This window comes from Lytechinus pictus, chromosome 5 (genome assembly GCF_037042905.1).
Source record: "Lytechinus pictus isolate F3 Inbred chromosome 5, Lp3.0, whole genome shotgun sequence".
NCBI classification, from domain to species: Eukaryota; Metazoa; Echinodermata; class Echinoidea; order Temnopleuroida; family Toxopneustidae; genus Lytechinus; species Lytechinus pictus.
This window is the reverse complement of record NC_087249.1, coordinates 2,753,518-2,781,238: the sequence shown is the minus strand read 5'-3', so window position 1 is coordinate 2,781,238 and position 27,721 is coordinate 2,753,518. Positions and strand designations below refer to the sequence as shown.

The 27,721-nt window shown below is 37.2% G+C and overlaps 2 protein-coding genes across 2 annotated transcripts; one reads left to right on the top strand and one right to left on the bottom strand.

The window, feature by feature from the left end:
- Nucleotides 1–373: 373 nt before the first annotated feature.
- Nucleotides 374–5,985, bottom strand: LOC129254632 (immediate early response 3-interacting protein 1-like). The gene is made up of 3 exons (XM_054893135.2): nt 5,563–5,985; nt 3,254–3,355; nt 374–2,404 (listed from the first exon to the last, which is right to left on the bottom strand). The coding sequence occupies exons 1-3, from the start codon at nt 5,651–5,653 to the stop codon at nt 2,349–2,351; spliced, it is 249 nt and encodes an 82-aa protein (XP_054749110.1). The 5' UTR covers nt 5,654–5,985; the 3' UTR covers nt 374–2,348.
- On the top strand, nt 5,700–27,156 carry LOC129274362 (46 kDa FK506-binding nuclear protein-like). Its single transcript, XM_064099614.1, has 14 exons — nt 5,700–6,185; nt 12,721–12,813; nt 14,177–14,329; nt 15,663–15,851; nt 16,712–16,801; nt 17,881–17,985; nt 18,554–18,745; nt 19,231–19,316; nt 19,817–19,924; nt 20,369–20,491; nt 22,018–22,104; nt 23,097–23,226; nt 23,482–23,530; nt 24,783–27,156. Exons 1-14 carry the CDS (start codon nt 6,176–6,178, stop codon nt 24,859–24,861), a joined length of 1,494 nt encoding a protein of 497 aa, XP_063955684.1. The 5' UTR covers nt 5,700–6,175; the 3' UTR covers nt 24,862–27,156.
- Nucleotides 27,157–27,721: the final 565 nt, after the last annotated feature.

Sequence of the window (27,721 nt, the reverse complement as noted above, 5' to 3'; positions counted from 1 at the left end):
ATGCTTGTCTTCTTTAAAACATTTTCGGCTTAATCCGAATGTCAATGATGTAAATTGAAATACACTAAACTAGACATTTTAACCATGTTGAAGTAAACTATGTACCTTCGGGGCATGTTTTTAAACCGAAAGGAAGGTTTGAAAGATTGAGCCAGCAGAAATTACTTTGATGTTGACAAATTTAATCCACAGCCTTGTGGGAAGAAACACATTTGACATCACAAAAACATTATAGTTCTAGAATCTCTGTTTGAAAGTTAGAAGTCAAATTCAGTTAGGGTGTTTCAAAAAGTTAGTCTGACTAGAAATTGCAAGACCTCATACTGATTCCACTTCTTTGCATAAACACTCACAAAAGTAGACTCCAAATAAATTATGTGTATATATCTTTCATTTTACTTTAACTTCAATTTTACTCTCATATGCTGAAAAGATAATACATCGAATAACATAATATATCAATGACATGTCTCTGTACAGAAACTATAATGGCAATAGAAATATTCAAGACTTAGGTTTAAGATACTTTATCAAAGAAATATAGATATGATCAAACAACCATGTACTGCAGGCTATTGCATGAATCATGAAAACTTGATTTGTCAAAAAATCCTAAAATTTACAAAATGCATGTCCTAATTGTGCACATTTAATTGGCTGAAAAATGTGAGAAAATAAACTTGTGTTTGATTTTTCAGGATTTTGTCCCAATGCAAATTTTATGCAATTGTAAGACCCATGAAAAATAGTACCATAAAATATGATCCAATAACACACTGACAATTCTAACAAACGTTGATTTATACATCATATGTACATTTGTCTGCTTTGAAACATGATGATACAGGTGTACATATTCTGTGGTATATCTACAAATATACACATACAACCTTGTATAGAGGTCAACGGATATCAAATAGGCAAGATTTTTATTAATCTTGGAGCCTTGTTATCTGAATTCAGGTTTAACTTTAGGTATGTCTAAATCCTCAAATAAGAAACATTGATGTAAATAAGGTTGGGATATTTTGGTGAGATATTTTTAGTATGGTTTATTAAAGTTAAACTGGAGTTCAGAATATGGGCAAGGGTCTCAAACGCCAAGGTTCTGCAATCAATAGGTGCAAGAAACAGGCCAATGTTTGCGATCCCATTCTAATGTTCTGACCATCAATGGATACAGTAGAATGAGCCCGCTATGACTGATCCGATTGAAGCCGTGAGTACCACATGCAACTGGGAATTAAAGTGCAACATCAGTCAAATCTTAATCTTTGTAAAACATTGAGTCTTCACCGGTTTTGGGGGTTATTCCATGAAAAGTGAATGTGACAACTCCTGAAAGTATATGTCCCTCAAGAGAGATCCAACCAATTTAATGCTTTGATGTCTTCCTATAATGTTAGTTCTTGCAAGAAACAAACAATATAGCAAATTAGTAGTAGAAGGGCAACTTATGGTCCGGAATAATTCTTTGTGGAACTTACCCCTGACCAATTTACAACAGGAAGGTTTTCATAAAGCTATTCAAAGCTATTTCTCCTGAGCTGGTTAAATCAAATATGATTTAGATATGCAGCTGGCCATATTTCAACAGATCATACAGTTGTGCATGACTTTAAAACTGCTTGATGAAAACCCCCTGAATATTGTTAGGTTGCAAACCATAGGCACAAGGCAATCCTCCAGCAATTCTCTATACCAAAGATACATTGATTGTAGATACTACGAACTCTAGTCCATGGATGGAGTTTAAGGTTTGTAGCAGTTTCACACCAAGGCCTGTTCTACCGATGACTTGATCTAGTTCAGACCATGATGCAACCTAGTGGGTGTAAGCACCTTCAGTACTGTCCTCCCTTACAGTAGAAAATCACCTCACTTCTCATAGACCAGAGGAAAGTATCATGAAGAGCAATTGACTAATTTGTACTGAGCCAATCAGATGCAAGGATTTCAGTAGCTTATAACACTTGTCACTGAAAATCTTTCATGAAATGTTCCCTTGTTGTTCAACGCAGATCTGATCCCACATCGTATCTAGAAGTAGAACTGATTCTATACCCTGCTGTGCAGGCATTGATATCCTCAGTTGCATACTAACATCTTGCTAACTCCGACTGACCAACTTATTAGCCATTAAGAGCTTCTCAAGACAATATCCATTCCATCCTTGGTCAGTTTGATGTTGGTTTCATCAATATAATTGAAGAATGACTGGACTGATGCTAGGCTGGCAGCATGGATTGATCTCTTTCCCAAACTCTTGAGAAATCAATTGAACTTTTGTTCTTTATTGCATGAGTTTATGTCCGTGTCTCTTTGCTACAATTGAACTGGAGATCATGCTATCCTAGGAGTAGCTTTATCACTATAGTGGCTGCATTTAGGAAGATCAATGGGACTGTTGAAAAAAAGAAAAAAAATTTAATCAGCAATAATTTGGTGGTATGAATCAAAAGGTAATGTATAGATTAGCTGACTGTAGATCAAACTGGGGATTCACATCGAACATGGCACCCGCTCATCATACAATGGTATGTTTGAAGATTTTTATGAGACTTTTGAATTACAGGTAACTTTGCAAAAGTCAAATCTATTAGGTCCTGAGAAATCTGTTTGTCAATAGGAAGAATGTGACTTTGAATTTAGAAAAGGCACATACATGTATGTTTTGCTGAATCTGGTCTTAAATTGCTTCTACTTCATGGACATCGACTCATGCAAGTTTACCTGTAGGCATAATTACTATTTGATAATTAATCTTTGAAAATGAATAGGAAATCATTTGACCTTTAATAAACAGATGCTAGTACAGGATTTATGTAAAAGCTGCAAGAGGTTCAACTAGTCTGCAGCATAGACTCAAATTTGACGATTCAAAATATACCATGTCTAGTGTGAGTGTCAAATAAAAGAAGCTTTTAATAGTACATGTGGGAATCTAGTCTCCTACTTCAGACTTTTCATTGTGCACTATGTGAAAAACAAGGGTCTGTGCATGCAGACAAAGGTTCAACCTAGTCTGCAGGCACAGACTCAAATTTGACACTTTAATCAATCACACCATGTATAGAGTGAAGGCTATACACCAATTTCTCTGTCTGTAGAGGCAACCAAAGTGCATAATGAATCTAGTCTCATGACTTCAGACTCTGTATTATGCACTATGCAAACTGCATTAACCTAAGGTCTGTGCCTGCAGACTAGGTTCAATCCCCATCAATCACCCTTTAAATCTAAGTTAGTTTACCTCTCATGACTAGACGTATTGATCTGATGAGGTTGATGATCTGTGCTTTCATTCCAGGCTCTTCTCCAAAACCTCCAACACTCTGGTCTCCTCCCCATCCAACTAAAATTAAGTCATTGAAAATTAATGTATGATTAATTGGTGAATTACAGAGGATGATAAATTCATTGAAAATAAAGAAATGTGTTGATGAAAGAAAGAGGGTATAGCAATGCAAAAAATAGAGATGGCATAGATCAGTGCTGTTTTGAGATAAGATCAATTTTTAGTAACACAGAAGCAGAAATAAAGGAGATGATTCATGTCACCTCTTTAGATGCCACTGAATGGAAGTACCGCATTAATAACGCATCCAAAAGTGTAGTTATTGCGATCAGCCATGGAAAGATATCATCAACATCAAGTGTATCCTTGAAAATGGACAGAGAAGGGATCCCACAAGTTGATGCCGACACTCATCTTGGCATCAAGATATCTGAAAACTCGTCTTAATCTGACTGATAAGATTAACAAGAAAGGTCTACATACTTTCTATGCCATGTATGTTACAGGAGCATACACTGGTGTTCTTGTTCCATAGCTAGGGACAGTGATTTGGCTGATATTTGGCATCCCATGAATTGCTTTATGGAGGTGAAATTTTGGATCTTACAAAGAAAATGTTCCAGGATTTAGACTCTCATCTATTCAAGAGAATCATCAGTGTACAAATTACAAAGCTGGACTGGCCTCATCCCTATCTCTCTAGTTCATGCTGCTGTGAGAGAACAGGTGTACAGAGGAATCTCCCAGAAATCATCCCTGAAGTATTGGAGGGAAAATCAAGGTGGAGGTACTCTATCCTCCCGGCCCAGTCCAGTCCAGTATGGTTTGAGACAAGCATTGCTATATAGAGCAACACTTTTCTGGCACATCTAGCCCAGGCAAGAAGATGAAAGATCGGCAAGTGTAAGCTTAAGAGGTGACCCTGTCACCCTTGAGCATTTCATTGCATCTCGCATCTTTCTATTGCTCATGACAAAAGGGTCCTCCCAAACGTATTTGATGTTTTGAATCGGCAACTTAAAATTTACCCATCATTACTTCAGTGTTCCGAAAGTGTAATTTACATGCAGCAATTTCAGGAGAAAAGTCTTTAATATTTTATTGTTTGAGAGAATTTCGTGGATATGTTCGTTCCATACAAAGATTTGGGTAAGAATTAATATTTTTGAAGAAAAAGGAATGCCGAATACCGCCGATCATTGCTGATGGTGATAAAACTTCAGTGTTCGAAAAAGTTGTGTAAAGGAAGCTATTTGGGAGAGGGTGGAGATTCAGCCCTCATTTAATCAGAAAGGTGGTTTACGGTTTCAACTTTGACACAACTGGGAAAGGATTCTACAGAAAGTTCAGAACGATCTCTCACGTAACTAACTTCCTGCCCCTGGCTGGGGAACCCACTGAAGTGGCAATACGGTCTACCTGTACCAACCTGGATGCAGATTCATTTGGAAAGACGTACCTGGTGTTCATTTGCCTGATGAAGCCAACAACACTGGTGAATCACACTGTACTAGGCCTACGACCACAGAGTATTTGTGAGTTTCGACTTTACGATTAACTGTTTTGCACTGCTATGGCTATGCATTGCGTCCGTCGGTCATTGAGCTCGCATGCATCAAAAGCTATAGCGCCATCTGCGTTTAATGCAAGATAACCAAAACCGTAGCGAACTGGTTTGCTACACTAACTTACAATGCCATTACCAAAAAAAGGGCCAATCAACGTCATTGTCAATGACCAACAATACGCAGTACGCTGTCCTTTGACCTTAGCCCCAATTGTCCCATCATTTTCTTTTTTATTTCAGATTTTTTCTCTAAATGGTCTAAGAAACAAGTTCAATCATCCCGGGATCACGGGAAATGATAATCGATGATAATTTCCCAGAATTATCCTGGAAAATCGCAAAAGCCAAACTAAAGTAAAGCCAGGCAAAACTTTCCAGAATTTCCAGGTCCAGGATTCCGGGAAGAGTGGAACTGGAACTTGGAAGCACAGTCCACAGCACAGGCACAGAGCTAACTCAGGCTCAGCTAAGCCTAAGGCCTAAGGCAAAGCGCTATTTGGTATTAGATTTCTAGATATAAAATCTAGAGATCTACATGTATAGTTACTAGGCCATAGACATAGTATTAGTAAAGTTAGGCTAAAAACTAGTCTATTTAAATGTATTAAGTTATTATAACATGGCGAACATGACATAAAATCGCTAGTGTGGGTCTGGGGCTGGGCTGAGGAAAAATAAAAAAAGGATTCTCACTCACCTTTGCTTAGAAATCTCTCTTCATTGAGTATGGCAATAGCATTAATGCACAGTAACGCTGCCTCTAGTAACGTATACAATCCGAATGCCATTTCTTTAACCTATCGGCGAAACTCTGAAAAATGGGGGATTATAGTCAAATCGACAACAAGCAACGACTGTACGTGGCACTATAAATAACCCCAAGCTAGAGTTTAACAAGCTGCGTGTACGGTACGTATATGGCGCGCCATATACGTACCGCCGGTATATGCATTCATGCAGCTTGCAGTAGCTAAACAGCGCGCGCAGCCCAACCTTTCCCGCGAGATTTGCTGGCGCTACAGTATCTATAAAACATGATTTAAATTTCCGAGTGAGGTCGAGCACGTGCATATGGCATACACCGTATGCATGCTGTCGTGTCGCATGCTGTGTTGCAGTCGGCTAAAATAGATGCATTGACTACCGGCTAGAATAGATGCATTGATGTTTTCTAGAACTTGTTCTACATCGTGTACTCCCAGTTCAGTTGTACAGGCTGTGTTCTAATTGAAATTTATCAAGCCTTGCTACAGCTACACATACCTTACTCCTTAGTTTAATTTATCCTTGGCTACCTGACCATTTGCAGAATGTTTTGGGGTGAGTAAAAAAATTGTGGCTTTCCGTGTTTAGATTATAATTATAGTAGTTACTAAATTAGTATACATTAATCATTGAGTCAGCAAAATACTAGGATTGGTCATCACGCTAACTTTGATTTTGATAAATTATGAATGATCAATGCACAAAACAGAATTTAACTGTTAAAAGTAAAATCTGGGCTTAACTGCAGAATACCCCGACACTGCTCACTACCCAATCGTTGGTCAGCCAACACAACGATGTCAAGACCTATAGCTATATACTAATTCAATGGTATATAGCCAAGATATATCCATACTATTATATACGTACATGCATTACTGGTACTACTACTACTACTATACTACGTACGTACGTACGTACGTATGACGGTACGTACGAGCAATGCATCCAGGCCATACGTAATGACCTTTGCCCTTTGACTACTACTATACTAGAGCTATAATTAAACATCGTTGGGTGCGCTGCTAGCCAACGACCCACGTTGTGACGGTACGGACGGTGCAATATAATATTCAAAACATCGTTGGCTAACCAACGACCCACGATGTGAAACTGTTATATTATAAAATAAGATTAATACACTCTTTTAAATTACCTACTAGAGCTATATACATCGTTCGGTGCGCCGCTAGCCAACGACCAACGATGTGACGGTGCCATGTAACATTTAAAACATTGTTGGCTAACCAACGACCCACGATGTGAAGGTGCAATAGTACAAGATTAATACACTCTTTTAAATTACCTACTACTACTAGCTATTGCTATACATCGTTGGGTGCGCCGCTAGCCAACGACCAACGATGTGACCGTGCAATGCAACATTCAAAACATCGTTGGCAAGCGTTTCAAAGTATGGTTTCACAAAACAGTTTAATATATGCATATCCTGGTTAGTGAGGTGATCGATGTCATTCACTCTCTATTTCTTTTGTATTTTTTATACATGAAATATTTTCATTTTTTCTTCATTAAAATATGAAATAAAGTTTTAATTGAATTCAATGGGAATTGAATTCAATTAGGGTTAGGGTTAGGGTTAGGGTTAGGGTTAGGGTTAGGGTTTAGGGTTAGGGTTAGGGTTAGGGTTAGGGTTAGGGTTAGGGTTTAGGGTTAGGGTTAGGGTTTAGGGTTAGGGTTAGGGTTAGGGTTAGGGTTTAGGGTTAGGGTTAGGGTTAGGGTTAGGGTTAGGGTTAGGGTTAGGGTTTAGGGTTTAGGGTTAGGGTTAGGGGTTAGGGTTAGGGTTAGGGTTAGGGTTAGGGTTAGGGTTAGGGTTAGGGTTAGGGTTAGGGTTAGGGTTAGGGTTATATTCACATCGTTGGCATCGCCGGCAATGTTGGCCTCTACAACAGGCATATTCACATCGTTGGCATCGCCGCGCAATGTTGGCCTATATAATACATTCACATCGTTGGCACTGTTGGCATCTACTACAGGCACCAACACATCGTTGGCATCGCGGGCGCTGTTGGTATATACATACTAAACATACATTCACATCGTTGGCATCGCCGGCAAAGTTGGCCTATACTTACTAAAGATATATTCACATCGTTGGCATCGCCGGCAATGTTGGCCTCTACTACAGGCATATTCACATGACACATCGTTGGCATCGCCGACAATGTTGGCCTCTACTACAGGCATATTCACATCGTTGGCATCGCCGGCAATGTTGGCCTATGTAAGATACATTCACATCGTTGGCACTGTTGGCATCTACTACAGGCACCAACACATCGTTGGCATCGCGGGCGCTGTTATGGTATATACATACTAAACATACGTTCACATCGTTGGCATCGCCGGCAAAGTTGGCCTATACTTACTAAAGTAGGGTGTCTGGAGAAAAATATTATTTTTCTTATTTCAAGAAAATATCACATTTTCTTTGTGAATTTGAAGAGAAATGACCTTCAGACTGACAGAAATGTAACATTTTTGAAAAAAATCTGATTATTGGCTGCAAAAAAGAAGAATGAAATTAGGTCAATTTTCAGCATTTCTCTGCCATAGACTGTGTAGTTAAGAAATGGACACACACAAATCCAAATTTTTAGCTTCCGAGAGCTGTTGTAAATTTATTATTAATGCCAAAAACTTGTCCATAAATAGTCCAATAGGATTTTTTATGCTCTTTCTGATGGTATGATTTTTATAAAGATTTGGAAACCAGATCACAATGAAAAATTGCGACAAAGTGAAAAAAATTGTGCAAAACAGAAATTTCATTTTCCCATAGAAAACGCATGGGGAAATGGCAATCTCAACACACACAAAAATAAGGGTTTGCAATTTATCTCTAAATCCTTATTTAAAATGATCATATAAACTTGTCCTTACTGTCAAAAGAAGCCCCTGAATTTTCTCTTTCCATACATGCCAAACACAAGTTAATAATCAATTCAGATCACATTTTTCTAGTAGCCTGAACTTCCCGAAAAAAATGTGCCACATTTTCCCCTAAATCAGCCTCTCTTATGCTGACACTTTTCAGTGTGGCTTCAGACACCCTAACTAAAGATACATTCACATCGTTGGCATCGATGGCAAGGTTGGCCTGTACTACAGACACCAACACATCGTTGGCATCCTGGCCGGCGCTGTTGGCCTATACGTACTAAAGATACATTTACATTGTTGGCATCGTTGGCACTGTTGGCATCTACTACAGGCACCAACACATCGTTGGCATCGCGGGCGCTGTTGGCCTATACATACAAAAGATACATTCACATCGTTGGCATCGCGGGCAAGGTTGGCCTATACTACAGACACCAACACATCGTTGGCATCCTGGCCGGCGCTGTTGGCCTATACGTACTAAAGATACATTTACATTGTTGGCATCGTTGGCACTGTTGGCATCTACTACAGGCACCAACACATCGTTGGCATCGCGGGCGCTGTTGGCCTATACCTACTAAAGATACATTCACATCGTTGGCATCGAGGGCAATGTTAGCCTGTACTCTACAGTACAGACACCAACACATCGTTGGCATCGCGGGCAATGTTGGTCTACATAGGAAACTACAGATATGATCGCATCGTTGGCATCGCGGGCACTGTTGGCATGTACTACAGACACCAACACATCGTTGCCATGGCGGGCAATGTTGGTTTACATAGGCAACTACAGATATGATCGCATCGTTGGCATCGAGGGCAATGTTGGCCTGTACTACAGACACCAACACATCGTTGGCATCGCGGGCAATGTTGGTCTACACATACTACGGAAATATACACATCGTTGGCATCGAGGGCAGTGTTGGCCTGTACCGACTACAGACACCAACACACCGCTACCATCGCGGACTGTGTTGGCCTACACGTACTACGAAAATATACACATCGTTGGCATCGCGGGCAATGTCGGCCTGCACACAGATATATACATGTATATAGATCGTTGGCATCGCGGGCAGTGTTGGCCTGTACTACGGACACCAACGCACCGCTAGCATCGCGGACTGTGTTGGCCTACACGTACTACGAAAATATACACATCGTTGGCATCGCGGACACTGTTGGTCTACATACTAATCGCGCGCGCTCGCGCTCGCATCGTTAGCGTTACAGTGCAGTCTGAACACTTAGAATCTATTCAAAAAATACTTGTAAGTTGTAAATCATTCAATTATTTATTATAGCTGATTTTCTGATTTGATAGCTTAAGTACATCGTTGTGCGTTGGCTCTCCAACGATAAGGTAACGCAGTGTCCGGGTATTCTGCAGTTGTTCCAAAATCTGTCTCTGTGAGCTAGTGTGACTGTGTGCTGCCTTCTAGTTCTAGTTCTACTTTCTAGTTCTACGTTGGCCTACATGGCCTAGCCTAGGCTAGGCCTAGCCCTAATCCAGGCAGGGAGCTCCGGCTCCCTGGGTTAGCCTAACGTTAGCCCTAGGTTTTTGGTCGCAAAAATTGAGCTTGCGCTTGTGAATGTTTTCGATACGATCGAATGGAGTCGAGTGCAGTAAGGATAGACCTGATTATTTATACAAAGAGAAGTGAGATGGTGTTTTGTGGCTAGCAAGTATTCGTATTTTGTTGAGATTTTGGAGTAATTTCTGTTGCTGTTCTGTGCATTTTGAGGAAAAATACATTTTCGGTGATTTTCCGTTTGAAATTGAAAAGCCACTTTCTCAAGGCCATTTCCGTGATTGCGTGAATTCCATTCGTTTTTCTCAATCACGGAGTGACGGATAATCACTGCCATATGTCCCTACATTAATAGCGGGTAGTATCAAGAACGAGAGAAAGGTTTTTGCATGATATCGCTAAGTGGCAAAAACATGCGATTATCAACAAGACTAGCGATAAAATCCAGAAAACAGGCCGGTTTCAACTCTTTTTCAATCTCTTGCCAACCCTCCCCCCCCCCCCCCCCCCCGTCTTTTGGAACAAACTCCCTCCATCTCTCATCTCTTCTCTTGACCTCTTCAAAAAACATCTCAAAACACACTTATATAACCGTAAACCTTATTGTCTTATGCCATCAACAGCGCTTAAGGATACAAATTTGTATCCTCTGGAAAAAGCGCTAGGGCCTATATAAATCCAGTAACTCCAGTTATTATTAGTTAAAGACATTATCGATAGCAGTAATCTTTAAAATCTAATGCAATGTCATAATCGATCATGAGAGCATGGATACTAACTCATGCGTTAGAACGAGGCAAGCCATTACACACAGACATTATCAGTATCACATGACATTGGATACTAAAGGTACATGTAAGCCGAAAGACTTGTTCTCAGAAATTAGCCAGCAATCTTGAGGAGGAAAAACCTAGTAGAATTAGAACTGAATACTGATCGAGGCATAAAATGCCTGCATTCAGAATCTTCCATAGGTACCGGTAGTCTATCCCTAGGTAAATCATAATTTAAAAAATGAGAAAAAAAAAGGTCACATTAAGACTAAGAGTTACACCGAAAAAAACAGTCTATTTCTGTCAGGGATATGATCCACCAGTTGAGACTTTGTCTGGTTCTGCAGAGCATTTGTGACAAAGTGACAGAAATAGACTAAATAGACACTACCATATTTGAACTAGATCTAGAGTCTATCATGTTTAGACCCTTAATTAGACTAGCAGTAGAGCCGCCGGTCAGAAAATTGGGATCGTCCCAGCTTACAGGGACTGTCTCTTTTTTCAAAGATTTTTCCAGACAAGAAATCTAAGAAAGTTAATTCTCCTGTTAAGTGCCGACACCAAGGCAAGTCGTGATAAAAAGACTGAACTGGGGGAATTGAGGTCACAGAATCTACTTTTAGTAATCTCAATCCCGTAATTGCTGTCTATGTCCCACAGGGGTAAGTGAAAAACTTCCCATTAACAAGGACAATCTTAATTTATCAAGACATGATTTGTCTTGGTTTATGAGTCAGAGGATATCTTTGTTTTCTGGGACAATCCCAATTTTCGGACCGGCCAGCACCTCTCCTGTCTAGAGAGGGTCTAAGTATGTTTTTAAAGATATAACGTTAAAATCATCTTGATCTAAATTGTTGACAATGAATCACTTAACTTAACCTTTGATAATTAGTGTTTACTTCGAATGATATAATGTGAAGGAAAGTTTATTTTTTTTAGATTTAAAATTAAATAAGTTGAAAATGGAAGTGTGTCAGTGTTATTAATTTTTAGTTAAAATCTCCTGTAGAACTACTGGATCATTCATTGGTTGATGGAACTACTGGGTATGGAAATAATGCAGTTAATATTAGATCTATTTTTGAAATTCTGCAGTCAAGTTTCAAGGTCTAGTTACTTGGATCATCTACATTCTAGATTTGGCTTTGCTAGCTTGGATAATTTTTTTTGTGCCTTTTGACAATGTTTGAACTAAATGAGTGCAGGGAGTCTACCAAGTGTTAGCGGCCTCAAAGTTTGAAACAGATCAAATTGTTAGTTTACATAGGGTATACAGCCAGCCCCATACTTATCAAGCAGTGTATATCAATGGTCATTTTTAATTATTCCTGGGTGGCGTACCTCAGATGGTGGTTCGTGTATGCTAGTCCAGAGTCGGGAACCATCACCTAAAGTAGGCCTACCCAGGCCATGAACTCGAGCTAGGTATTAATGAAATTTGTTCTTGCCACTAATAAACATGTTGAACTGATAGTGAGATGGAGCAATAATTATGATCAATGAACAGGTATATATATAGTCTTAACAAGTATTCTTGTTGTTATTTCATTTGCACTGCGCCAACAACATTTGGCTCTGACCCATTTCTGTACTGTTTGTGTTTTCCCTGACCATGTTGATGTTTACTTTGGCTATTATCCTCTTTATAGGCCTAAATGGTGGAAAAGATGTCAGAAAATCCAGACTCTAGAAGAGATGATTATTCCTTTCTACCACATGTAAATAAGTTATCTGTAGACACTATGCTCTTGGAAAGTGATAAATTAAATCTCTCTTTTCTTTTCTCCTTTTCTTATAATTAAAGTATGCTCTCTGAAAGTGATGATTTAAATCTTTTCTTTTCTCCTTTTCTTTTAATTTATGCAGGACTGACAATAGAGCCAGGGAAGCACTATTCCCAGACTGTGGATCAGTCTTTTCATGTTTCCATGGCAGCACTTGATACGAGGGAGAAGTCAGGTTAGCATGGAGCACTGCAATCATCATATGTTGTCGTCATCATCATCATCTAGACATCTTAAATTAATCTTCATCTTCAAATCAATATGTTAATCTTTATCACATCATCATCTTCATCTTCATCTCTGTTATCATTTTATCGTCACATTTTTGCCATTAGTATTGACCCTTTCGACTTGTACTGTTTTGAATCAGCAATTTTATCATGGTCTTTTTTATCACTATTTTAGCATTATATGTTATTGGCAATGTTGATGATGATTCATTTAGAAACATTTTGATCATAATTTACACCATCTCCTATTATAAAGGACAAGTCCACCCCCCGCAATATGTTGGTTTTAATAAAAAGAGAAAAATCAAACACGTAATACTGAAAATCTAATCAAAATTGGATGTAAAATAAGAAAGTTATGACATTTTTAATTTTTGCTTTTTCAGGAAATAGTATGAAAATGAGGAGAATGATGACATCATCCACTCAATATCTTTTGTATTTTATTATCTTCATGAAATATGAAAAATTCTAATTTTCTCCTCATTGTCATGTGAAACAATGTTTTATTCCTCCCTTAACATTATCATTGCTTTGACACTTTGTCCTTATTGTCAAATTTGTAAAAATTGAAATATTGTACAATTCAAACAGTAAAAAAACCCAAAGAAATAGTGAGTGAAGGACATCATCAACGCTCTCATTTGCATATTACTGAGTTGTGCATATAACTGTTTTGTGGAAAAATAAGCGAAAATTTAAAGTGTCATAGTTTTTATTTTACATCTGATTTTGATGAAATTTTCACTGTTGTGCTGCTTAGATTTTTCTCTGTTTATCAAAGCACCATTTTTCTGGGGTGGACTTGACCTTTATTTTAATCACGCTGTACATTGAATTTTGCAGAAAGGAAACTAAAAGCAATGAATCCTAACTTCATGGACAAGAAATTGCAAATGCTTAAATTAAAAAATAGTATTTTAAATGCTCAAAGGCAAAAAAGTTTTATTATCTGTTGATATTCATTTTTCTCAAATTTTGATTGTATCTCCTCATATAATTATAACTCTAAAACCTGTGAGAATTCATCATGATGTTTTGTTATTTTTTCATAATTTCATTCCTAATTACAGAGAATTTTGCAATGCTCTTTTCTTTGGTGATATCAGATTTTATTCTTTAGTTGTATAACTGTATGTAAAGTACTTTGGACAATTTGCCATTCTATCTCAAGAAGATACCGTTATTTTTGGAGCCCAAAGTCACTTTAGGGCGTAGATCAGTTAGTGACCTGATTCAGTCTCTCATAATGAATTTTAACACGTCCCAACACAATAGTAACCACCATTTTCACTATCATCATTACAGGTACAACGCAGCTGTTAGTGCGCCATGAGAAAGCAGAGTTTCTTCTTTGTACTCTACAATACGGTGAAGATATACCGTATCCATACCTTCAACAAACTCTCAATCTCACCTTGTCTGAGGGATCGGAAATCAGCTTCTACTCAGAGGGCAAAGGTTAGTAGAAAAACTTGTTTGGGTATCTTTTAAAGGGATGCTCCGGGCTGAAGATATTAATAATTAGATTAAAATACACACAGCAAAATGCTGTTCTTGTTCTTTTGTGTTTAATTATATGAAATAAGGGTTATTCAAAAAAAATTCTACTAAGAACTATTAATTGGATTGACACCTGATTAAGTGCATTAGTTATTTCTTACTGCAACTTATTTCATCATAATGGAGACACATCATTTACACATTCATGAAAAAATGAAATAATTATGATTTCATGTAATAATATAAGAAAAAGGAAAGTGGGGATGTGACATCTTCAGCCCAACTAATGAATACTCATGAAGAAGTGCCTAGAACTGTTTCACTGGAATAATGCAAATCTTTAAAATTCAATAACTTTGTTATTGGCTCATTCTGCCTGAAGGGCCATATGAGCTTACCGGTATTTCTTATCCGATTGTGATGAAATTTTCAGCATTTTGCTCTGTGAATTTTACTCTATTTATTTAGATATAAATATCTTCAGCCCGGAGTATCCCTTTAAGATTCTGAGACATTGCTACTTACTGCAGTCTTTATTTAAAGGGGAAGTTCACCTTGTGGGGTTAGTTCTTCATGAAATACAGGAAAATGAGAGATAAAAAATGAATGAGAGATGAATTAAATTTATAATTGTGAATTGTCAAAAGATTGATTTTGTGACATAGCACATGAGCACCTTTCCCATGTACATGTATTTAATGGATACAATGAATTACCAATTTATGATAATTCATGGTGGTCAAATATATCATTTCATAAACTTCTAAAATATAATATGTTGGTTATCCATAGATAAAGTAATTTTTGAATTTGTGGAGACCATGGCATATTTACTGGACAAATGTGAGATTACAATTCCAAATTCAAAACATAAACATCAAATATTTATTCAAAGCTATGTTATTGTTTGATAAATTTTCATCAAAACCCTCATGAAAAGTGTTTCTCGATCATTAAATCAGGAAAAGGAAAATCAGGGAAAGGAGAAGTTGAAAAATTAATTGATCACCTTAATATTTATCTTATTTCATTTCATTATAAAGCAAGATAAAGATATCGTCCATTGTAAAGGGTATCTGTTCTGTTGAAGGGAAAATATCCATTATCAAATTTACCATAATGCTTTACTACACAGATATTTAAAGTTAATCATTATTTTTCTGGGCCAGTACAAGGGATATTGAGGCTCTTTGAAAGGTAAGACATTGGGTTAAATTAAGCTTTTGTTTTATAACTGTACCTTTCCCCATGTAATATGTCTATAATAATGCAATGTTTTTTCATCATCAAGGAACTATTCATCTGACGGGTTACCTTGTAACCGATGAACCAATCTTGGAGGATCCTGGTCTGATAGCAGAAGCTCGTAATCTCCTAGTTGGATCTGATGAGGAAGAGGACTACGATAGCGACGACGATGATGATGATGATGAGGAGGAGGAGTATTCTGATTCAGACATGGAAAGCACTTCATCGCAAGGTAAAGACCGCCTCACTCTGACGGTGCAATTGGCTGTGATTTGTTTTTTGAAAGAAATTGTGGTAGGATGTTTGGTAAATTGCCTCTTTGTCTATGCCTGTATCATCTACTTCCCATTCGGTATCATCCAACATGTTCTTATCCTTGTTGGTCCAGAACCAGTTTATCTAAAACAAATTTTGTCTCATTTCGGGTTAGGCTTGTACCCATTTTGTCTATTATCAACTTGGTACATCACTGCATCAGATTTTAATTTGATGACGTGCAGAGTGATTAGCAGACTAAGTGGAATTGTATTAATCATGTATTCCAATCTGTAATATCCACCAAACTGCAATTATACCAAATTGATTATAGACTAACCCATGTGACATTAGACTATCTGATACTTGTAAGTAGACCAACTGCTTGTAGGCCTAGTGAACATAAACCAACATATCTACAAGGTAAATGCTTCCATACTGTACATCCTGAATGTTAAATGAATAGGAATATCAAAGAGAGTGACATGGACCGTCTAGTTCTAGACAATGGCAGGAGGGCAGAGAATAGCAGTGGTATTGTGGCTTGCCTTTATACTGAAAAACTTGTAATGTGTACTTACAAGTGAAATACGACTACTTGTTAATACTTGAATTGTCTGAGGTTGTATGTAATAGAGATCCACGCTTTTAGCTGGATTACATTATCAAAATTGTGTATTTGCAATGGCTGATCAAAGATTTGGTAGAAAGGAAGCTTCTACCTGAGTTATATAGAACTCCATATCTCAAGCATCATTTCAAAAGAAATGTCATCCAATTTAAAATCTTTGAGTACAGGGTGAATATATTTCCTTGTGTGTATGTTTATTTTTTTAGATGTCTCGTGTAACTGGCAGGATCTAATCAATGAGTTTGAGGGGGAGGATGATGATGACAGTGAAGAAGAAGAATGGACTCCAGAATCAGGTGAGAGGTCAAAGGTCATAGTTGCACCAAATAATGAGACAGATTACACTGAGTACTAATTTGAAGAAAAAATATCTTCAAAGCAAAATTGTCTGTTGGCTATTATTATCATTTGATAGACTGATTTTATAGTTAGCTTTTAATGACCCCAGAATCTTGAACATTTTTGTAAAACAAGTTGCCAGCTTATAGTGACAATGCGAAGTGCATAGGTTGGGGTGCACTGAGTGCATGTGCACCCTCCCACTAAGGCAGAGGAGTTCCTACACTGGCAAGCAAAATGAAATCTGTACCCCTTCTGCTTTCAACAGCTGATTTTCCAAACTTTAGTTCCACCTCCCCAGGATGTGCACCCCCATACCACTTAAGTTCCACCTCCCCCAGATGTGCACCCCCATACCACTTAAGTTCCACCTCCCCCAGATGTGCACCCCCATACCACTTAAGTTCCACCTCCCCCAGATGTGCACCCCCATACCACTTAAGTTCCACCTCCCCAAGATATGCAACCCCATACCACTTTAGTTCCACCTCCCAAAGATGTGCACCCCCATACCACTTTAGTTCCACCTCTCCAAGATGTGCAACCCCATACCACTTTAGTTCCACCTCCCCAAGATATGCACCCCCATACCACTTTAGTTCCACCTCCCAAAGATGTGCACCCCCATACCACTTTAGTTCCACCTCCCAAAGATGTGCACCCCCCATACCACTTTAGTTCCACCTCCCAAAGATGTGCACCCCCATACCACTTTAGTTCCACCTCCCAAAGATATGCACCCCCATACCACTTTAGTTCCACCTCCCAAAGATGTGCACCTCCCCATGGTCAACCAGCCTACGTCCATCATTTTTTTCTTTTTTTGCATCCAGGGGAGAATATAGTAAAAGTAATATTGATTTTCACTTCACAAATGAGTGGCCCAGGATAATTGTTAGTGAAAATCACTAACTATTGCTTCATGAAAATACTTCCCTGAAATGAATCATCAAGATTCATATGAATTACGCATCAGTTCATTTGTACAAATGAGCTCTTGAATTTGATTTAATCCATATTTTCTCTTTAAAACCAGCAAAGAAAAGCGCAAAGAAAGCAGTGAAAGAGAAGAAAAGAAAATCTCAAGATGATTCTATATCTGATGATATGACTCTTTCAGCTTACAAGAAAAAGAGAAAGGGTAAGTAAGCAGCTCATATCCAACATTGTATATTATAAAGGAGTACCTTTACTCTAAATTAATCTCAACTATGGAAGCCAGTTACTTCATTTGTGGGTAATTTACAGTTTTACTATGTGTAGGCAGGAAAGTTTTGAGGGTTCAGCGTCAAAATGTCTTGTGTTTTCACTAATGAAGATTGACATGCTAGTGAATTTCAAACCTTATGTGTGGATATTCTCATAGTATTCACTAGTCAATCCTTGTGAAATCTGGAAAATATTAGTTCCTATGATACAGCAGTATTTTACCAAATACATGAAGCGGGGGGGGGGGGGGGACTTTCTCTTGGCAGCGTATATACTTTAGTTTGGGTATTGAATTGATTAAGACAAAATCGCTTGATGTCTCTTGATTTCTGTTAATGCACCATAGTATTGCTTATATAGGTAATTTAATATGAATTCTATTATATACAAGTTGCATTTTGTTTCATTCTTGCTATGGGCAAAGGCTTTTTTTAAATTGTATAACCTTATTTCTCAGAATTTTTTTCTCTTGACTGGTAAAATTTCATTTTCTTTTTTAGCGGCTGTACAGGCAGAAACATTGTCCAAAATGGAAATAGCTGCTGACGAAGGTGGTGATGAAGAGGATGACGATGAGGAGGAGGAGGATGGAGATTTCAATCCAGTCCTTGATATGGAAGCCGAAGAGAGTGATGATGAAGATGATGATGAGGAAGAGGATGATGAGGAGGATTTTGAAGAGGAGGAAGAAGGTTAGAGAATAGAAAGATATATACTTATATGATCTTTGAAGGTTTGCATGGGGGTGTGAATAACTTGGAAGGGCTTTACTAACTCTATTTGGCTAGTCCTGAGATGGACTGTCTGCATCGTAGATTGAAGAAATGTTTCTGTTTCAGCTTCTGGTGGGGTTACTCTTAGGAACTCTGCAAATCAGCTTTCTGCTCTATCAACGCCAAGTTGGTATATAACCAATTAATACATATATGAATCATTGATGACAATGATTCATATTGACAATATAAATGAAAGTGATGTTTTGAGTTGACAATATAAATTATTTAGTTGGAATTGAAAGACAAGAGTAAGTCATTCTTTTTCTCAACTTCCAGTTTGGACATAGTAGTTGATTTCAACAGGTGATAAGCACCAGAGCATCATCAACTCAACATTGTGAATTTTAGGAATATTTTACATGGTGTGGTATTGTATTTTCTATTTTTGTTTCTATTCACAGAGGAGAAGTCCAAACCTTCTCCAAAAAAGAAAGTTCAAACTCCAAAAGGCAAAGAAGGGAAATCACCTACAGCAAGCCCTCAAAAGGTAATTGCCATTTATCTTCATTTTCTTATCCAGACTGATGATGTATCTAGCATGAATATGTGTATTCCTCCAAATCAAAAACTCCCATTAGAAAATTGATGGTAAGGTGGATGGATGGAAGATGGTTTGATAAATGATTGATTGAATAATTAATGAATCAAACTATCACATTTACAATTTGATCACCTTCTTCATATTGGTTGTGATGCTAAAAACTTTCCATTGCAACTTTGAACAATCTTACATCTCACATTCAACCTCACATCAACAGTTTCCTTCTACTTCTTCAATGGCAAGAACCTCCAGGCTTATATTTGTTCTTGTAACAATTCTGTTATGCTCTCTAAAATTGTTCTATATTGCACTTTTATAATAATTCAGGAAAGTCGGTTTTATAAATTTGTTGCATCAAAAGACAAGACTGGTGGGTGTCTTTTATCGGGTGGCAAGCAATATGATTGGAATCAGTTGATATTGAGGTGTTCAATTTTTTTTGTCAGGCTCCCCAAAAGATAGAGGAGGCAGAACCAGAATCTGAAGGAAAGACTGAATCCCCTCTCAAAAAGAAAAAGAAGAATAAGAAGAAACAGCAGCAGCAGGAAGTAAAGGTAAGTCATATCTGTCTTAAAGATCAATAATTTGTGGTCATTATTTGAGTTTGCAAGGACAGAAACTTAAAATGTAAAGTATGTTACCTCAAGAAACAGTTTTGAACACCAGCAATTTAATGTCAATTTATGACATGATACTCAACTTTACCCTCTAAAGTGTAATCCTCCTTTCAAGAAAGGAATAACTCTATTTCCAATGTTTATTTCACATGTTTTCATCTTTCAAGTCTGAAATATAATGTAAATTGAGAATTTATGTCATCATTAGTTTACATTTGTTAGATTCTTTACCTTTGTCAAGTAGAGTTTGAACGGTGTACATCATACTCTTTTGAAAAGGCTGGCACCCCAGTCTATTCACCTCCCCACTCTCTATTTGATGAAAAAATAATTTTTTTATTTGGCTTTGTCATTTTTTTTTTCGTCGTTTTGTGAATCCAGGAAGAAGAGAGCAAGGAAGAAGTAGATCTACCTCTGAAGAATCTAAAAACCAATAATAAAGAGAATATTGAAGTTCAAAAGAAGGAAAAATCTGCCAAGAAGGAACAAACACCAGCTAAACAAGTTAGTATTTAACAGATTTCATTTGCAATGTATGGGGAATTGGACTCTTTTAAAAGTAGCTTCCCCTTTTCATTTATCTGAAGACATTTTGATAGGGTAAGGAGAAAATTACCCAGGGTTTAAGGGTGAATTTGTTCAAAAAATGCAACCCAGATCCTGGAAAGCTAATAAGAAGCCCCTAAACTTCCCATAGGTGCAATGATATCTGATGGATTTTTTCTTGGGTTAGTGACATAGCATTGTGATACTGCTTATAGATCAAAAGTAGAGATTGTATGTCATTTTGAGAATAGATTCTGGGGTTGACTCAGATTTTCCTATGGGAACATTGTCACCGGTCAATGTCAAACAAATATCTTGAAAAATATAGGTAAATGTCCTTCCCTGGATGTCTGGATATTTATGGGAATTATTGAGATTAATTGAATACTAGAGGATGTGTTATCTGTTGAGTTTGTGATAGAATGTGAAGTAATCAAACACTGCTTTGATAATGCAACACTTACCTTAAAGATAAATTTCAGTTGTGGGAACGATCTCAAAATGACTTTTTACAGAATTTAATAAAATGATCACCAAAGTGTCTGTTTGTATAAATAAAAAATATGTGCCAAAGGATTCTGGAAGAAATTGTGTAATTGCTGAGAAATAAGCAAAATAGGCGCGGATTCGGTCACTTCCGTCGGGTCTTTATTCCAGCAATAATAATACACTGTCCCACGTGTGCCTATCTGTGTTGGCGATCTTCAGTGTGATCGTTTTTTAGCTAGATATTATGATTTCACAAAGTTCAGTTTATGTAACTGTACCAGATCTAGATCCACGATGATATATCAATACTTTACCTTGGTTTTACAGACTTTCTCACGAAATCAGTGTTTTACTGCAACTACGTTCATTTAGCTTTAAGCGTACTTAACTGGATGTGGTAAAACATTTTTAAAAGTCCTAGAAGTTTATAGAGAAGCATGATCAGGAAGTATATTCAAAGAAAGTTAAAAATCAATAAAACCTTGACTCTGGAACAATACCAAGCTGTGAGTCATAGTACCTTTGAGCGAAGAACTCTTCTTAAAGTCACAGGGGCTAGGTCAAAAGCTAATCCATTTCTCTATTCTGGATATTGTCAGATTATCAAGGTTTTGTATTTCTGGAACCACTAACAATCTGTACAGGTCAACACAAACAGCACCCATTAATACATGAACCATCAGTTTTCAAGTCTTAAGTGAAAAAAAGAAAATAAATATTGGCTATGTGATAGGATATTCCCTAAGGAAAGTTTGCTGCTATGTTTAGGTGAAGAGTGATATTTTTTTGTACAGAACCTAGATTAAATAATGTTAATTGTTAGTTGCGATTGTTAGTAATAAGGATTTATAGTCAGGAATGAAAGGGAATGAAAAAAAAAATCACACACACTCTGAGGTTACATTTAGCTTAGATCAACATAATGTAAGTATAAATGTACTATGTAAATTCTTTAAACATGTGCAAATGTCTACTTCCCTCTCTTTTTTTTTCAGAAAATTCAGAAAATAAAGTTACAATCAGGAACAACGATTGAAGACCTGAAAACCGGAGAGGGGAAGTTGGCCAAACCAGGCAAGAAGGTATGTGTATCTTCGTTTGAAGGCCAAAAGGGTTGACTCATTTAGAGAATGATTATGTAATTAGAGTCATAGATCATGTGGCCAAAGGTCACAGAGGTCATAAAGATGGAAATGTTAGGTAGGTTAACAGTTTACACCATGTGTAGTCGTTTATTTTATTCTGTTTCCAAAAAGTATCTATATATCTGAGCCAGAGTGAGTTTGAGCATACTTAATTGCTGCTGACTCATTGTTCCCTGTAGATGTTTGGGACTATATGGGATAGGGGTGATCCCAAGGCTGCTCCTTGTAGCTTGTAGAAGCTGCCTCACCATTGAAAGGAAGTTGACTCAAGGCAGGTTAGTAGAAGGTTGTGAATTTGGTCGGGTGAGATAGGAGTTGGTCTGGTAGAGAAGAGTCTTGGAGTTTTCTCTTGATGAGGTCCCAAGCTTCTCATACTGGGATGCTAGTAAAAAAGTGACTCCACGTCGGAGCTGACCAGAAGGTCTTCTGATGTGATGATGGAGGTCTCTGAGTTTGCTGATGAAGTGTGAGGAGTTGATGACATGATGTGCCGACTTTCCTAATAGTGGCTGCAGAATAGTTGCTAGAAGACGGGCTACATTTTAAGTCGGTGACCATGTGGTAGAAATGATTGGTGGAAGCTGGTTCCCATTCTTGTGGATCTTAGGCTGGCCAAAGAAGATAGGGCATGTGGAAGAAGATGTCTTTTTAGGTTGAAGTATAGTTTTTGTGGTATGACATAGGCCTTGTTTAGAGTGAGTAGCTTCGAGGTTGATTTTCCTCTCTGTTACTTGTGTGGGATCCGTGGTAGGTGGGCAAGTCAGAAATTTTGCTGTCACATTCGTCCTTATTATCATGTAGTTACAAAATTCATGAAAGTTAAACGACCATTTTGTAGCGGTCACTCTGAACAGTGTGAAAACCACTGCATACTTCATACAGGAATACAGTCCTTACATTGTACCATTTCATTTTATTTTGATTGGAAGGTGTTCATGTACTATCGTGGAGTATTAGCTAGCAACCAGAAAGAGTTTGATTCCCAGCTATCAGGGAAACCATTCATGTTTGGTCTTGGTAAAGGTGAAGTCATCAAAGGATGGGATGCTGGTATAATAGGTAAGATTTCATTATTAGAATTGTTATTTCTTCATGAAAGAGAAAAATATTTGTAAGTTGTATTTCATGTTTTTATTGACAGGGTAAGGTACTTCTATGTCAGTTGTAAATAATGTTTATATCTGTATCCAATATCAGAGTCATATTTTTCATATAGAATAAAACACTAGTTTGATTTTGATCTTTATTATTCTTCTTGATAATAAATAGTAAGAACATTTTTTTATGTTTGATTTCTCTTTGTTTCCAATTTAGGAATGAAAGTAGGGGGCAAGCGTCGGTTGACAGTTCCACCATCACAAGCGTAAGTAGATAACATTGCATGTACGATGCCATGAAATTTAGTATGGAAATAAGTTGGTTCATACTCATTATCAGCAATATATTATCAGCATTGTGAGTGCCTCACTCGGTGACTGGTTGGAAAACTTCCCAGGGGTAGAAAATGTGCCTTTATTGTGTGTAAACAAGCCTAATTTGATCTGATGACTGAAATAATATATGTTTTGTGCATTTTCTCCACTGTAGGTGGTTGCTGGAGGCTTTTTGGAGGTCAAAGGTCACAGTTCAATAAATGCCTCACTCTTTATAATTGAAAACTGAGATGGATTATCTTTTAATTTTGGTTCATGTGTGCCTACAAGAGAGGCAATGATCTGTTCAGGGGCCAATTTCATAAAGGACTTGCAACTGTTGTAACTTTGCCATGATGGCAACTACCATGGTAACAGGGCTCAGCAGCCAATCAGTATCAAGGTTGCCATGGTATTTACCATAATTGGTATTTACCATAATTGCAAAGTTACAACAGTTGTAAATCTTTATGAAACTGGCCCCAGATTTGGGTGTCATGAGGTCATAGGTCACAATCTTATCTGAGATTATCTAGAAGATCATGAAGATGTTGCTATTGCTCTGGCAATCTTGTTCAAAATGATGATCATCTATGTTATATGATTATCATTGTTATAATTAGCCACAATCCCTCTTCCTTAGAATTTCAAATCATTTTGACACTTTTTTTTAAATCTACAATCTGCTCCTTCTCATTCCTAATCTGAAACATCAGCATAACACCTTTCTGTCAATTTCATTTGTGACCAATGGATTGAACTTCTTAATTAAAAAAAAGAAAGAATATTCCACTTCTGATTTATCTGCAAATATACAAATAAACATCCTTGACTTGCTAATTAACCAAGTTTCTTGTATAGGTCTATAATTGTTCAGAGTAATTATCCCATTGTGCAGTTTGTAGGGGGTAAAATGATGCATCCCTAATCAATTATTTTCCATAATTCAATCGAAATTGACAGCAAAATCCTGACTAGAACATGCACAAAATTTCAAAACCAGCATGAATGCGAATTCAGGCCTTGTTTTAATTTAAGGCCATCCTGCAGTTTCCTGTCTTGATGCCCTAGAATTTCCCCTTTTATTGACAGTGGTTCCGAGGTGATTTCTCAAAAAAACTGCCTTGCCATCCCTAGGGCTCACTGTAATGACTGAATGTGATATTCAAATGATTTTCAATTTGTTTCTGCATATCTTTACAGGTATGGATCACAGAGAATTGGCCCCATCCCGCCAAATAGCACCCTCGTCTTTGATGTTGAGCTCAAAGCAGTCAGGTAACTCACCAAGAGAGACATTGCTGAATCAATAATGTGGGCCATTTCAGCAAGAAGAGGGTTAAGAAGAGTAGGACTACTGTGAGAGGAATGGATTACTTGCTGAAGCTGTAGGACAAGTCAAAGATCTTGGACAACTCATTCGTTAGTCCTCCTACTTGGACAGTTTGACTGACAACTTAGGCATTGGAAATATTTCTATACAGTGCCCAGTGAAAGACACAAGTCAGCTATCAAGGACAACTTGGTTGAAAAGTGAACAGTTCATCTGGGGCTTTCCCAATGCGAAGGACAGGAAATTAGGTGTGAACAACGAAAGGACAAGTCGATTTATCTTGGATATCTATTCCAGTATTGAATACCTGCTCAATATGACACAGATTTCAGCGTCGGTAAGAGGCCAACGTATCAGGGACGTGACAAATGTTACGGAGTGTTATGCAATGTCCCTGAGAAGCAGGATACAAGTACCTGTTGATACTATGGCACTATTCAACCCAGAACAATAGACTAAGTGTACTTATAATCTCGTCATATTTGGCTTCTTTAGAGTGAGTGTTTTAAACAAATGCTAATCATGTAAATAAGAGAAAACACATTCCCCAATAAGTCAATTTATCTATTTTTCTTCTTCAAAAATGCAATCTTCACTGAAGCTTTCCAGCGAATTTGCTGAGAATGGGATTGTCAGTTGAGAATGTTAAAGTCAGTTGTTTGCAGCACACAATACTCAAGAAATGGCAGGCTTGATCATTTTAAATCTTACAATTTCAACTGAATAAAAAAAAAATGACTCTGTTTGGACCTGCAAAGGTTTTCCACACTAATGAGATTTCTAATTAAATATGGTAGGTGGACCAGTCAAAAAGTAAACATTATATTATAAGATATTGTTTGCATTGAAGGGTAATCTGTAACTGCACAAGTTTAACAAGCAGCAGGTGTATTTACACTTTGGAAGGCATTCTTAGCAAAATAAAAACAAAACTTCAATAAGGATGATATTTCGAAGAGAAAAATTATTGTACAGAAGTTTACCTTAAATATTATTTTTCGATTACACACTCATTACAAATAATGAATTTTCTTGATTTCCATGAGGAAATACGCATTTGAATCTTCTGAAATCTTGAATGTTTTGAACTGTTGTTATCATGTCATGTGTCATTGTCCATAATAGAAGTACATGTAGTACAATTTTACTCAATTTTGATATTGGGCTTTTGTTAAGAGTTGGATGAGGTATGCTGATTACAGGATTCATTCAACTTTCTTAGGATTATTTATGCCGAGTATCAAATTATTCAAACATTGGATCATCTTGTGGGTGTTACATAAAGTGGTTTGTAAAATCATGCATTACTGAACATGTTCGGAAATGATTAGTCAGTTACATAGGAAAAAAACCACAAGAAGGCATAACCAGTCGTGCATAGGGTCAATTGTAACATACTAACAGCTTTTAACATCAGTCAGCATCATAGTAAATACACAGAGGAGTTTTATTTTGATGGAAAAAAAATTTGAAGAAAAATCACTCATTATTTTTAGTGTCCAGATAATCTAACTGCATCATATCAAAGGAAAGACTACCCCATGGATACAGTGTTATAGTAGCCATACCTTTTCATTCTCTGCATCTAGGGGTAACTTGTGTCAAGGTGATAGGTTTGTAGCCCGGCACTGATATGGTAACTACTGTTGTATTGTTGATTTTGACTGGATGCTGCATCAATTGATTACCTCGACACCAACCATTGATGGCCGAGTTACTATTTATGGTACATTTCATGCAAAGTTCTCACGATCCTTTGAAATCAAAATTACCTTTATAGGATCCCCTTAAACACTTGTCAAGATTCAAGAACCATAAACTTGATCATTGTAAAATGATTGTTTGAAGAATGTTACCAAGTTACACATATTTTATGACAATCGGTGATGATATTACATGTTAGTTGGGTGTTGAATGCGAGTTAGGCTGCCTAATCTAGCATCATCACTGAATGGAGGTTTACAAACATACCAATTAGTTTATTCATAGCAAATTATAATTAATTTGATCTCGATGTAGTTGATGTTTTAGTCACAACACATTAAGCACAGCTATCATATTTTGTTATTGTTTCTGTACTATCAGTTCTCATTTTAGAAAGTGTTATTTTGTATGACTACATGTATCTGGCCTGTAAAATGTATACTACCTGGAATGTACATCATGTAGTGTTATGTTTGTTATTATTTTGTAAGAAATATAAGAGGAAGTGACAGGAAAAATAAAAGGAGAGAAAAAAGTTAATTTTGCTTTAATTATTATCTTTCAACACGATGGTTGTGTATCCTGTTATAAGATAGCACATGAGATACTTTGTAGAAGTTCTATAATTTCCCATGAACAAATCACAATTATGCCTGGGCCCAATTGCCTTCTGTAAATTTATCTCAAACTTGAATAAAAGATCGTCTTCGTCATCTCATTTTATTGTAAAATAGAGATCTTCACTATGACACCAATCTTTCATGATATATTGCAAAGTTCATTCTAGTTTAGCTTTTTGGAGCTGCAAGAGGAATTATCTCCTCAAGTATCAAGTAATAGGCAAGCTTGAATTATTCGATCTTGGGGTATTGATTGACATGCAATCTTTTATTTGTTCTCTGCTTTCTATCTTCCAGCAGCTTTATTGCATTGCTTCCTCGGAGCGGGGCTTTGATGTTCCATGCCATTCTCCAAAAGGCCCGGATAAAGAAAACTTTTGCAACTTTTTTTTAGAACAAATTCACAGTGCCAGATGACTTTCCATGAGACATTGTAATAAATTTAGAGTTGATATATTGGTCTGTAATAACTTCATTGAGACCAC